At 40.9% G+C, this 13,702-nt stretch overlaps 2 protein-coding genes across 2 annotated transcripts in view; both read left to right on the top strand.

The window, feature by feature from the left end:
• ahr1a (aryl hydrocarbon receptor 1a) overlaps positions 1–6,027 on the top strand; it is a 33,808-nt gene extending 27,781 nt beyond the window's left edge. Inside the window, exons 6-11 of the mRNA XM_035421188.1 lie at positions 907–1,037; positions 2,792–2,994; positions 3,523–3,632; positions 4,123–4,264; positions 4,631–5,638; positions 6,015–6,027. Of these exons, the coding sequence (XP_035277079.1) occupies positions 907–1,037; positions 2,792–2,994; positions 3,523–3,632; positions 4,123–4,264; positions 4,631–5,638; positions 6,015–6,027 (1,607 nt within the window). The remainder of the gene's footprint in view (positions 1–906; positions 1,038–2,791; positions 2,995–3,522; positions 3,633–4,122; positions 4,265–4,630; positions 5,639–6,014) is intronic.
• Positions 5,799–7,840, top strand: LOC118229149 (double-stranded RNA-binding protein Staufen homolog). Its single transcript, XM_035420862.1, has 2 exons — positions 5,799–7,193; positions 7,273–7,840. Exons 1-2 carry the CDS (start codon positions 6,222–6,224, stop codon positions 7,417–7,419), a joined length of 1,119 nt encoding a protein of 372 aa, XP_035276753.1. The 5' UTR covers positions 5,799–6,221; the 3' UTR covers positions 7,420–7,840.
• Positions 7,841–13,702: the final 5,862 nt, after the last annotated feature.

The following is a 13,702-nucleotide window of genomic DNA, read 5'->3' as shown; positions in this document are numbered from 1 at the left end:
ATGCTTCGGCAAGCTTGTCACTTTATCATGCACTTGTGTAAAGGCCTGAGGGATGTGGTCTTGAATCCCAGGTTAGACAGGGGAGGAAGGTACTACCGTTGTGATCATAATGCTCTGGATAAGAGCGTCTGCTAAATGCCTGTAATGTAATGTAATGTAATGCAAAAATGCAATATTAAGATTGCATGGTAATGGGTTAGACTTCATGAAGTCATCAAGTTAAGACGAGCGATGCTGACATCATTAAAACAGGGCAAGGCAAAAAACGGAGAGCAAAGAAGGAAAGATTGGCTATGGTTAAGAAGGTCGGCTGGTTCAAGGGAGTTTTCCAGGCTGACTTAAAGGCCAGAAAGCCAGCAGCCATTGCATGCACAGGGAGTGCATTCCAGAGGCACTGGTCCAGAGAGGGCTCCCCTGTGCAAATGCATGTTCTGCCCATATTGGGAAGTCCCATCTGAGTGTGTGAAAGGGGTCGTGTAGAGCAAGTAGTTCATACAGTTAGTTGGGACAACTTGTATGTGATTTCACTGATAAGTTGTTATTCCGTCTGTTTTCACTGGTAGCTAACAGTAACAGATATTAGTTTTGACATCTAGCAGGAGAAACAGCTGTTACTGTAAGGTGAAATTTAAGCATCTTATTCCTGCTCGAACAGTGGGTAAAACTTGCTTGATAATAAACTACTATTCCAGCTAGCTTGTGACATAAACTGTGAATCATCTGAGATAGAAGTATTTATTTATTTATTTTATTATATAATGAATAACACTTGCCTGTTGATTCACATTTTCTGGGTGGGATAAAGCATCAGTCTGTAAATCCATTTGTTTTCCCCAGTGTGTTTTACTGGGCTTGCATGTTAAGCCCTCAGGTATGCTATGTAAACTGATCAGCTCTTTATTTCAGATGGAAGGAGCGCAGAGCTGCCGTTAGCATGCTACCGCCCAGAGCAGCTCCCACCAGAAAACTCCACATTTTTGGACCGCAACTTTGTCTGCAGGGTACGATGTCTTCTGGACAACTCGTCTGGATTTCTTGTAAGTAGTTTTGTGTGAAGGAGCAGATATACACAGACAGTGAATTTACCAAATTCACTAGTATTTGGAAATATCTAGTGCTGTTCAAGAGACCCTTGCCATTCACTGTTTGGTGAATCACATTTGACAAGACTGCCTCTCTCTGGCTTATTACTACATTAATAATGTATGTTAATTCCTAGTCTGTGTGCGTCGGTGTGTGGTCACATTTTATAGAATTGTTTGTGTGGTGAGAACAGATAGCCTTTGGACATAAGATTCATGTATTTTCTCTTTTGTTTGAACTACTAGATCCAGCAGTGAATGGGATGGCAGTCCACTAATGTGTTTTACAGAATATTTTGCCTTGCGTTTTGGCCTTGGTGTGAGCAGGAAGTATGTTTCTGGTCTCGTACTGTAAAGTGAGGGGTTAAGCAGTTGTGCTGCAGGGCTGAGGGATTTTAAAGTTCGCCCACAGGGCCCTCTGTCTCTCTTTTGGGTTCAGGGAAAGGTCAGGGACTGCTTGTCCTGAACAGGAAGCGATCACATCAGTAGCTTTGCGTGCAAACCCAGAGTGAAGCGAAAGAAGTTCTGCTTGAGATTCTTCTATTCATAACATTTTCTGTGTTTCTGTGAAAATATGGCAAATCCCTAGCCTTCTCTAATATCCTCTTCTAGTCTGCTATAGTGACGAAAATCCTGCAATACATTTTTGTCTTCTTGTTTTAGAGTACTGCCAACAAGAAAATCTGTGAAATAAATTAAATTAATTAATTATTTATCAAAATATCAGGCTGGTAATATTTTGCATTTAATGTGGTGAACTTAGTTGCTGACGACTGTGTCCAATATGGATGAAAATGTCACCTGGCTTAAAATAAAATATGATTCATGTTTACATGTATCGTATGAAGTGTCAGCCACTTCAGATCACTTTGCAATGAATCATACAAAATGTGTTAATTGAAACAAGCATTTAATCGTGGGAGGCATGGAATATTAACATTATTAACAAAATGCGCTTTCCATTTATTGAAGCCATTTCTTTATTTAAAATGTAAATATGATGTGAAACCTGAAATGTTTCAAATGTACATGTATAATACAGAATTTACATGTTTGCAAAAAAAAAGAGATCATTTATAATACATTGATAAAAGAAATACATTATGTTTTACATGCTTGCATATAAATCAGTGTAATTTCTGCGATTTAATTGCAAGAAGCCAGTGTTACAAGCACAGCACACTGACAGAGTGCTAGGAATGAAAAATGGAAGTGAAATAGGGAAACATACCTTTGTTCTGTAAGAAATTTATTATTTCTAGTGTACACTTCAACTTTACAGTTCCCTTTTTAAGAATTTGACTGGTTTCCACTAACCCAGACAGGGTATCTGAGGCTAATGTCCAAACCTGCAATATTTTAAATCCAGTATTTACTATTCAGTACAATGCTTAAGCTATTTGATTCCTATTTAGCTATTTTTCCTTTTAATCAATCACATTGACTAGATATTCTATAAACAGTGAAATAAGACAGAGGGTTGGTTTCGCTGCATATGCACTCCTCCAAGGTCTTCTGTATTCATATTGTCTGAATGGAAACATTACGAAATGTCCATCCTTCCATTACTTTTCTCTCTGGGTCCCCATCATAATTAATGGGTTCCTCAGTGAACATAGGTCTCCTTCTGACTAACATTGCTTTTTTCTGTATCATCATTTCCTTTATGATGTTTCCTCATAGTCGCTTTAATGGCTGCGCTTCTGCAGGCCATGAACTTTCAGGGCCGTCTGAAATTCTTGCACGCCCAGAACCAGAGGATGAAGGATGGGCTGCCGGCTCCGCCCCCACTGGCCTTGTTTGCCATAGTCAGCCCTCTGCAGCCTCCCTCCATACTGGAGATCCGAACCAAGAGCTTCATGTTCAGAACCAAGCACAAGCTGGACTTCACACCTACTGCCTGCGATGACAAGTGAGTAACACACACACGCACACACACACACACCCACACACTCACGCGAATACAAACACACACACACTCACATGCATGCACACGCACACTCACAAGCATACACACACACACACACACACTCACTCACACGCATACACACACACACACTCACTCACACGCACACACACACACTCACACGCATACACACGCACACTCACAAGCATACACACACACGCATACAGGGCATGTGCAGGGCATGTGGCCTGCCCTGTCCCTAGCAAAGGCATGTGTACAGGGAGTGTCATCTTGGCAAGCATGCATGAAGAAGATCCTACCAGACAAGCCTGTATGGAGCAGAGTTGACCTTTTCGGTTAGAAACACATTTATAGGGTGAGGGTTGAGCTGTCTATGGAAGATACTTATAAAGGACTCTCAATGAACCTTCTGCCTTCTTTGCATCAGGCATGTGTGAAAAAACATTCTGTTTTTGTGTCTAAATGAGTTTCCTTCAGACACAGTTTTTCTCATCCTCTGGTTTGTCTCTACAGAGGGAAGACAGTGCTGGGCTACACAGAGGCGGAGCTCTGCTATCGTGGGACAGGCTATCAGTTCATCCATGCAGCAGACATGCTGCATTGCGCAGAGAACCACATACGCAGTATGTGTGATGGTCCCTAATGCACTTCTGTTGTATATGTGTCTGTATACGAATGACTTCAGTGCCCTTGCATACCGGCCTGTTTGACATCACTGCCACGCTCATTGTGAGATTTTCATAACCCATAACCACAGATGTATGCAGACCCAGTTATTGTACAATATATGCATGGTTGTGTACTGCTTTAAAATGACTCTTAAACAAAAAAAACAAAAAAAATAATTCATGTCAGGTTAAAAAAAAACAAAAAAACATCAAAAATCACGTCATTGTCCAGCAACAGGCTTTTATAAACAGATTTTCCTCATCTCCCTTAACACACACACTCCCTCAGAGCCAGACAGGGGGGAAGAGTGATTACTTTAGATTAAATGCCCTAATATGACATTAGTGTCTGGGTAACCCTGTGGAAATCCATGATCAGGACCAGGGCTTGCATTTGTCACACGGGTCACCTGTGTTTGTAACGGGCCTGTGTTTCCCTCCTCAGTGATGAAGACTGGTGAGAGTGGCATGACGGTGTTCAGGCTTCTCACCAAGCAGAGCGGTTGGGTGTGGGTGCAGGCCAACGCCAGGCTCGTCTACAAGAACGGCAAGCCCGAGTGCATCATCGCCTCGCAGTGTGTCATCACGTACGCTCACTTAAAGCCTTCAAATTACAGATCTGATGGAACTGGAACTGGGAGAGTGGAAGCGTAACACTCATCTTCCCTCATAGCCTGAGAGAGCTTTCTATTGATATGCGCCATTCTCAAGTCCATGTGCTGCAAACCCAATGCACCGCAATGTTTGTTGTAGGGTGTATCTCACATTTTATGTTGTGGTTGTATGCTTGTACTTGGATGGTGTTGTGGGAATTAGGACTGTGGAAATGTGGTTTGTAGAAACTGCTGACCATTTTGTTGAGGCTCACAAGTAACTTTCTAGTATCTCTGGCACAGTTCTATTCAGGTTAGCTTTTGTTACCTCACCAATCTAACGCCATTTCTCCCTTTCAGGGATGAAGAAGGAGAGGAGAACCTCAGTAAAAGGAACCTCAAGTTGCCTTTCGGTTTCACTACAGGGGAAGCCGTCCTGTATGACACTAATGGATTGCTTATGGAGGGAGACTCCAGTCAGAGCAATGGCACAAGGTCACTGGACCCAAACTCACTCCTGGGGGCGATGTTAAAACAGGACGAGTCGGCCTATGTTTGCGTCCCTGCCCAGAACCCCGTCTCCTTCCAGCATAGTGCGCTGGCAGACTCTGGAGAAGACCAGATTTTATCTGGTGACTGGCAGGATGACATTTTGTCTTTGTCTGAAAACGGCATTTTCAAGCAGAAACCTATCAGCGGCTCAGAGGAGGACAAAAACGGTGACCTGTTGAACTTCATGAAAGGTCTGGGGATAAGCAGAGAAGACCTGGAGCTCATTCAGAAGGATGAGGAGTTTCTGCAAATCAGGTTGGATGAACAGGGTGACATCATGGATGTAGCAGATGAGATCTTGTCGTATGTGCAGGAATCACTGAAGACATCGGACTTTATCTTTTCAAACAGCACTGAAAGGAAGCTGTCAGGGCAGGACTCCAGCTGTGCTCCACAGTCCCAACAGCCGCACTTAGTTCCACATCTACAGCATGAGCAACCACTGCTGCAGCCACTGCAAGACAAGCCAGTTCTGCAGCAACACCTACACACACAGATGCATCCACAACAAACGTTTCCACAGCAGTATTTACACACACAGGCACATCCTCACCAACCGATTCCACAGCAACATCCACATGCACAGACAGAGCAACTCATTTCACAACAACATCCACAGACACAGCAACTAATTTCAGAGCAAAATCCACATGCACAGACAAAGCAACTCATTTCACAACAACATCCACAGACACAGCAACTAATTTCACAAAAACATCCACAGACACAGCAACTCAGTTCACAGCAACATCCACAGACACAGCAACTAATTTCACAGCAAAATCCACATGCACAGACAGGGCAACTCATTTCACAGCAACATTCACAGACACAGCAACTAATTTCACAGCAACATCCACAGACACAGCAACTATTTTCACAACAACATCCACAGACACAGCAACTAATTTCACAGCAACATCCACAGACACAGCAAATAATTTCACAGCAACATCCACAGACACAGCAAATAATTTCACAACAACATCCACAGACACAGCAACTAATTTCGCAGCAACATCCACAGACACAGCAACTAATTTCACAACAACATCCACAGACACAGCAACTAATTTCACAACAACATGCACAGACACAGCAATTAATTTCACAGCAATATCCACGGACACAGCAACTAATTTCACAGCAGCATCCACAGACACGGAAACTAATTTCACAACAACATCCACAGACACAGCAACTAATTTCACAGCATACACAGACGCAGCAACTAGTTTCACAACAGCACCCACAGACACAGCAACTAATTTCACAACAACATCCACAGACACATCAACTAATTTCACAGCAACATACACATCCACAGACACAGCAACTAATTTCACAGCAACATACACATCCACAGACACAGCAACTCATTCTACCACAGCATCCTCATATGCAGGAAATAATTCCACAGAAACATTCACATGGAGAGACACAGCAACTAGTTTTGCAACAGCATTTACATATACATGGGTATACCCACCAACCGATTCCACAGCAAAATTTACATATGCAGACACCTCCATGGCAACCAGTTCCACAACAACATACACTTGTACAGCAACAGATTCCACAGCAACAGATTATGCAACAGCATCCGCCTACACAGACATATAAACAGCAAACCGCCCCACAGCAACATTTGCAGGCACAGATGCATTCACAACATCAGAGTCTGGGACAAGAGCAGCCATTGGTGCTACAGAACCAGCTACAGGAGCAGCTACAGCAGCACCTAGATCTGCAGCAGCAATCATCACATGACCTGGCACAGCCACAACTTTCACACAAACATCAAGAGTTACCGCTAAAGCAGCTCCCACAGCAACAGGAATATCTGCTACGGTCATCACTTCCGGAACAACAGCAGCAGTTGTGTCACAAGATGAAGCACATGCAAGTCAACGGGAAATGCCCATCTCTGAAGCAGCCTGTCGCCATGCCAGCCACAAATGGTCACCCATTACCTCCCCCGTTCTGCGCAGATTGGAGCCTCCCACAGTACGGGTGCCTCGTTCAGGAGGCCTCCACCCTGGACCCACCCTACCAGAAACAGCTGAACGCCATGTCCATTGCCTGCGACCAGGCCTTCTCCCCTTACACTGAAGGGCTTGCGGCTGGAGGGGCTGGCAGCTTCACACCCCAGAACCTGGAGCATCTGCTGGAGGGCTTACAGCCCGGAGCCACAGGGGAGCGGCACTGTGCCACCATCCTGCAGGACGGCAACACCACCCCCCTGTGCCATCCCACTGCCCTGCCCGTGAACCAGGGCCTGCCTGAGACATTTGGCCTGGGACGTGAGCAGCAGGTGAACCCTAAGCTGCTCACACCCTGCGCTCTGGGGCACCAGCCTTTCCTGTCACATGTAAGCACATGGGCCCTTTGCTTCCTCCGCTTGTCCCAGTTCACTTTGACACGTCTGTGACAGCCTCCTTTTTGTTCAGTTTCAGAATGGCAGCGGTGGGGTCGTGACCCAGACTCAGCCTGAATCCATCGGTGGTATGGGCCTTCCTCAGTCAGGACGTCCCCTGCACCGGCACCCAGATGAGGGCAGACCGTTCCAGGACCTGACCATGGGGGGGGTCATGTGAATGCACATACAGACCCACAGCCGCGTCTCTAGAGAGCAGGGTGCAGCCCTGTGACACTTCACCGAGCACAGCCAAGCCATGGAAATATCACAGGGGAGTCTCTGTGGCCGAGAGACAAGATGTCTCCAGTGGGAAACCTGGCATAGGGAGGGGCTGAGGCATGGGGATCAGTCAAAATATCTCATATCCCAAAAATTATTTTTTGTCCTGCACTTACTTTACAATTTACAGTTTTGTCATTTAGCTGATGCTGTTAGCCAAAGAAACTCACAAAGTTGCATTAATACACTTTGTGTACGTTAATATTTTATCTTTTTATTGTAGAGTACAATACATCATAATTTTCTTGCAGTGGTTTTGGTAACATGGAATGGGATTGTGAACCTAAGTCCCATCATCATTGGCCACAACAGTAATTTTGACTGTTAAATGTAAACAATTCATTATCTGTATTCAATTTTAATAAATTAGATTATAGATCAACTCAATGTAGCAAGCTCCTTAAAGGTCAAATGCAGAAAATGTGAAAGCTATTTGAACTTAATTTGTTTATTACTGTATTGCATGCTCGTATCAAAAGGTTTTTGCTGTCAATACAATGATATAAGATCTACAAGGGACCTTCTCTTCTGAACGGTGTTATATATATTTGTGTAGCCCCACCGGTCTTCTTCAGCAGTATTTTAAGATACGAGAGTTTGTGAAAAATAGTTTTTTGCTATATATATTTGTTCACAGGCCTGTTTTTTCTCAGGTGTACATTTTTAACCTTGTTATTATGTACAATCATTTGTAAACAATTCTTTAAAAAAGAAAGTATTTAAGATGGTAATTAAGTAAATTGAAGTCATTAATTGTCATTTGATGGCAGAGTCATCAAAACAGATTTATGTTTTTATAGAACTTGGCAACTATTTCCTTGCACTCACAGGATGAAAGATCTAAGTATATAGGGACTATGTAATATGCATATCCCTTTTATGTTAGTATAGTATGTTAAACTGAAGCTTGAAATGTTTGGTTATTTGGTAAAATTTAATAAATTTAAATTATTTTTAAAGTGAAAGTATACCCCAGTGAAAGTTTCTTGATATAAATGCCAGGTAGTTCTGTGCACATCGATCAATTGGCTATTTAGATTGAACAAATAATAATCAATTATCAAACCCTGGTCCCATACAAGTTTTAAATAATGTCTCATTGTGAAAATATCTGCATTTATGCATACTTGTAAACAGGAAAAGAAATAACAATATCTTTTGTTAAGATAGTCAGACTCTCATGAATATTTTGTGAATAATATTTTTCTACATCCTCCACCAATGAAATGTATTGCCCCCAACTATTTCAGCACTGGTCCAAATAATGATCAAATAGTTGCCAAATAATTGTCAAAATCTTCCTAATTACAAGTATATACACCAAGTTAATTACCATTGTAGTAGCAATGTAGTATCAGTAGAAATACTTGATATGTCCAAATCAAATCTCTTGGGTTTCATATTCTTAAGGAGCAGCTTGTGTGCCTTGTAAGACTTTTTTTTTTCTTTCTGTCAGGACCTTCAGTATTGGTCACACAATAGTGTTTGGATTTAAATGTGCTTCCTTTCATTTATTTTATTGATACATCCCACTTTATGAAACTATGCAAAATTTAAAATTCAAAACAATATGTTGCACTTTTACTGAAACAACAGACAATCATGTAGCACTTTGAAAATGTACTTTTGTTTGTTAAACTGAGCCAGTTTTGCTGTTCATGAACAGGGTGAGTTGGCATAGGCCTTTTTTTGAAGTATCCAGTATACCAAGAAATAAGTTTCTTCCGTAGATTTAAAAATAAATAAATTTAGTACATTTTATTTCTAACAGAAAATGTATTTTAAAAGAACACTGAAGATCTAAAAAAAAGTATTTGTAATTTTGTTTTTCGTATGTTTGTTGTATTTAATTTATGTAATGAACTATTTGAGCTTCCATTGTAGATCCAGTTGGTTTTATAAATAAATTTATGCTGCATTTTTCAGACTACAAGTTTAATAAGTGCTTGATGTTTTCTGATGATGCTGTTTTATTAAGTATATGTTTGATAAATCTGACTGGTGTGTTATGCTTTTTGAGTCAAACTTGTGCTGATAGCTTACAGAAGTCTCTTCAACAGGTTCAATTTGGAACAGGTCTCATCACACCTAAGCTTGCAGTCATCTTTAAATGATTATCGTGAAACCCAGTTCAATGCAAGAACATTACTAAACATCACTGTGCTATCTATGTAGAGTGATGTTTCGTTTTCACGTGTTCTTGGGATTCTGTGGCAGGGCTTGTTTTGGCAATAGGAATTGGCAATCTGAGGACTACCCCTGCCGGTTAAGTAGGTACACACACACCTGGATTGCATTACGAATCGGTCCAGGTTTAAGTGTGATTCTTTCCTTGGTAGGCGTCTGAGATCAGGAACTCACACCACACTGAGAGTGAGCAAGTACAAGAAAGACCTGGCTGAAAGGTTATCTGTTTACTTTGATTTATTTTGTTTTAATTTATTGTTTTTACCTCGGTCCTGTGAGGGTAATATGAGAAGATTTTTTATTTTCTTTTTCTTATATTGGGAAACCAGTTCTTTCTCACGCTCTAAATAAAAGACTGAAAACTGAAATTCCCACATCTCTGTGTCCAACTCTCCTGTCCATCCCAGGAGTGGATAAATTTAGTCCTTTTTCATACTGACTGGAAACAGCGCTTCAAAGGGGAGGTGTATTGTAGATCAATCTGATTTACAGCGTTCTGAAGTGCTTAGAATATTTTTTTCTTTTGCCATTCTGTTTCTTCTACTTTTTGTAGAGCTCTTACAGCACTGTCCAAACATAAGTAATGAAAAAACATAACTTATTCATAACTTTAAAAAAGAAAGAAAGATGACCATACTGGATGACAGAGGAGTTGAGTGGGTTTCTTGAGCAGGGTGATGAGACGAGCTTGGTAGGGGACTGCAGGGACACATCCAGTTGACAGGGATGAGCTCACCATGGAGCAGACAAATGGGGAAGATGCCAGGAGAAATTAAATAGAGGAGTGGTGGGAGGACAGGATCCAGGAAGAAGGAAGTTGGACGTGGGATTGCAGGAGCTGAGTGATGTCATCATTCGTAAGATGAGAGAATGCATAGAGAGAGGATTGGGGCAATCTGTGGGGAGATGGAGACGCTTAACTGAGGTGTTTGGGGACTCCACCATATCAATGGAGTTATAAATGTCAACCTATCAATTGATGTTATCTGTAGTGAGGACTGAAGGAGGTGAGGGAAGGGAAAGGTTGAGGAGTGAGGAGAAAGTGGAGTAAAGCCTAAATATGCTTGAGTAGCAACATGCACCAGTCAGTTCCCTTTCTCCCTTTTCACAGCTGTAATAGAGTGCCTGAAAGTGTATAATGCAAGTCACAATATCAAATGAATAATACCACTTTCTTCACTTGGCTTGCCGAACAAGCACAGGCTGGTCTCATTGGGGAATAAGGGAATTCCTGCGGAGTTATTTTTGGCAGTGTTCTGAAACATTTGTCAGCACTATCATTGTGTTGGCCGTTCATTCAGAGATCGGTCCAAAGATGGCATCGTAAGCATTCTTGTTGGTATGATGAAAATTCTCAACTTTGGTGCCATTTGTTTTGAGTTATGCAACAGCTCCTGCAAAGGATATTTAATTCTGGTTGACACACTATATATATATATATATATATATATATATATATATATATATATAAATCATGGTTGCATGTGTGAATATTTTTTGTTTTGTTTAACGTTGGACCTTGGTACAAGGTACATTCATACAGCCTGGTTATCATGCTATATAAAGCTATGTGTTAAAAGGTTACTTGAACATCTGGGGAGAAAATGGGAAATCCAAAATACTATAGATCAGTGCTGACTGACCAGCTGGAGCTAGCTAAATTCTAGCATCACACACCCCATGGTGAGGTCATCCATCATTGTACATTACCATACGCAATATTGCACGCATTGGGTTCATACATAACACAGCATTATGTGTTATGTGTATGGGAGGTTATAAATTATGCATTTGGGGCACATGAACAGGGTAGGGGTATTGCATTGGGATTATGGCTGTAAGAAAGGGAGCCCTGTTCTTGTGAAGAAATGTTTTTTTTTCTTTGGCAGATCTAGTATCAGAAATAACTGAGACAGGCATGCACTGACTGCAAGGTGATGTAGTGTTAGTGAGCAACTTGTTCCTTGCGTAATGAAAAATACCTACTGCAACTGGTCGAGCAACTGGTCTGGCTAATCTAGGCTATTATTATAATCAGACAGAATCCTGTGAACGTCAGACCTTTTTGAACCCTCACTTCTGAAGTTAGATTTCTATATTTATTTGATTTAGTTTTTAACAGTAAGCCGCCAGCGCAGAACCCATTTGCCAATGGAGATTCAGAATCAGTGAAAAGGACCTAAATTATTGTAAAGCAGGGGGTCAGAGAGATCCTGCCATATGGATGTATCTCAGAACAGCATTTCAGTCCAGCATCCAGTAGACCCTCAGTCCAAATGAGAAATGCCTCAGTGAGGCCTAGTCCCAGCATTTTAGCTCCTATAACTGTTGTAATAAAATGTTATGTAAAAATGTAATGTAAGGCAAGCCCTAGTACAACTGACCTGAGTGGGTATACTGTGTGGTGTGTGCATGCATGCGTGTGTGTGTGTGCATAAATCTGGAATGCATATGCAACTGTAATGTGCTCCATTAGGACAACTGTAATTCCGTTGTGTTAGTGTAGCCACTTTTACTGATTTTGTTGAGTGACTATTATTAAATTGCAAATAATAAATAAAGAAGAAGACAAGATGCTTTGGTTCTTATTACTTGGTAAAATATGGCATCTAGAAACAAGAAATATGTTTCTATTTCAAGCTTCTAAAATATCCAGGGAAATGCACTTTTGCACACTACCCTTTTACATGCAGTAGCTGGATATTTGCACAAGTTGTTGACAATTTATTCACCTTATTCACAGAAACACAATGGCACATGCATATTTAATAGATTTTGACCTGAAGATTGCTGGAATTGTTATATTTCTCCCATTCCCTATGCAATGTACTGTATGTCTGTTCATTACAATGGCTATTAAAGATTCAGGCACTCTAGTGCAATTCTGGTGCAGTTAAATGCACTGCTTGTTGTCAGAGTCAAACAACGGTACAGTCCTATTTTCAGATATTGTCTCTAATCAGAGATACGCAGTCAACATGTTTAACAATGCAGCAGAAGCAATAGCAACCTCACTTCACATGCATTATTTTAGACATTGTGGTTGTGCATTCAAAGGAGCTGTCAAGGGAGGTCCAAATATTTTTGTTAAAACCCCCAACTCATGGAAATCATTACTAGAATAACTTGCTATTCCAAAGTAGGCAGTGTTTTAAAATCACTGAACTGGACTACATTATGATGACATGTTAGTGGAAATGGAGATTAAATGACAAATAGTGTCTAAAAAGGTTAGACTTCCAATTCACATTGGCAGTAAAACAGCACTGATAACTACAGGGCTCAAAAATCTTCTATTAATCAGTACTGAATCAATGTAATGTCTTCCTAATGGCCACAAGGTGGCACCATTGTACTTTCCCCAGGTTTATTGAGAACGTTGACTGAAAACTGCAGGGGGCCTCTTTTATTTTTCAGTCTTTTAGCAGTGTCTGTGAATGATTTTAGGAAGACTTATGGTTGGACTGGTCAATGTAATACGGCCATTTTATAGTGAGCATGTGATGATTGGACCATCAACTGTCAATCACAGATTCAAGGGGCATAAAATATACCTGATTATATGGACTGTTGGGTAGTATAAGAAGTTCAGCTGGGAAGCAAACTGAAGCAAAAAAAAAACGGCACTGTAGCTGAGCTTTTACTTTTTTTTAGTCAGTACATTTTGTGAAAAATGGTGATGAGGAAACAATATGTGTATTACAATATGTGAATATAGTTAGTTTTACAGAATCACAAAGTCCAGAAAAATTACTAGTGTTAAATCAGCTCTAGCAATGATCAATCAACTCTAACAGAGTCCAGTCATGGCAATATTTACTCTATTAGAGTTAAAAGTACTCTGGTAGAGTTGATTTTACACTGAACATTATCTTGCACAAGAGATCAATGATTGTCATTAGCGGTCAATTCATTTGTTTGTTTCTACTATTCAGAAATGAAAGCAATACAAACATGAGCAATGTTTCAAAGGACAATCCTTTTTTTCCACTGTA

Source organism: Anguilla anguilla, chromosome 1, assembly GCF_013347855.1.
Source record: "Anguilla anguilla isolate fAngAng1 chromosome 1, fAngAng1.pri, whole genome shotgun sequence".
Taxonomy (NCBI): Eukaryota; Metazoa; Chordata; class Actinopteri; order Anguilliformes; family Anguillidae; genus Anguilla; species Anguilla anguilla.
This window is presented reverse-complemented; position numbering and strand designations above follow the sequence as displayed.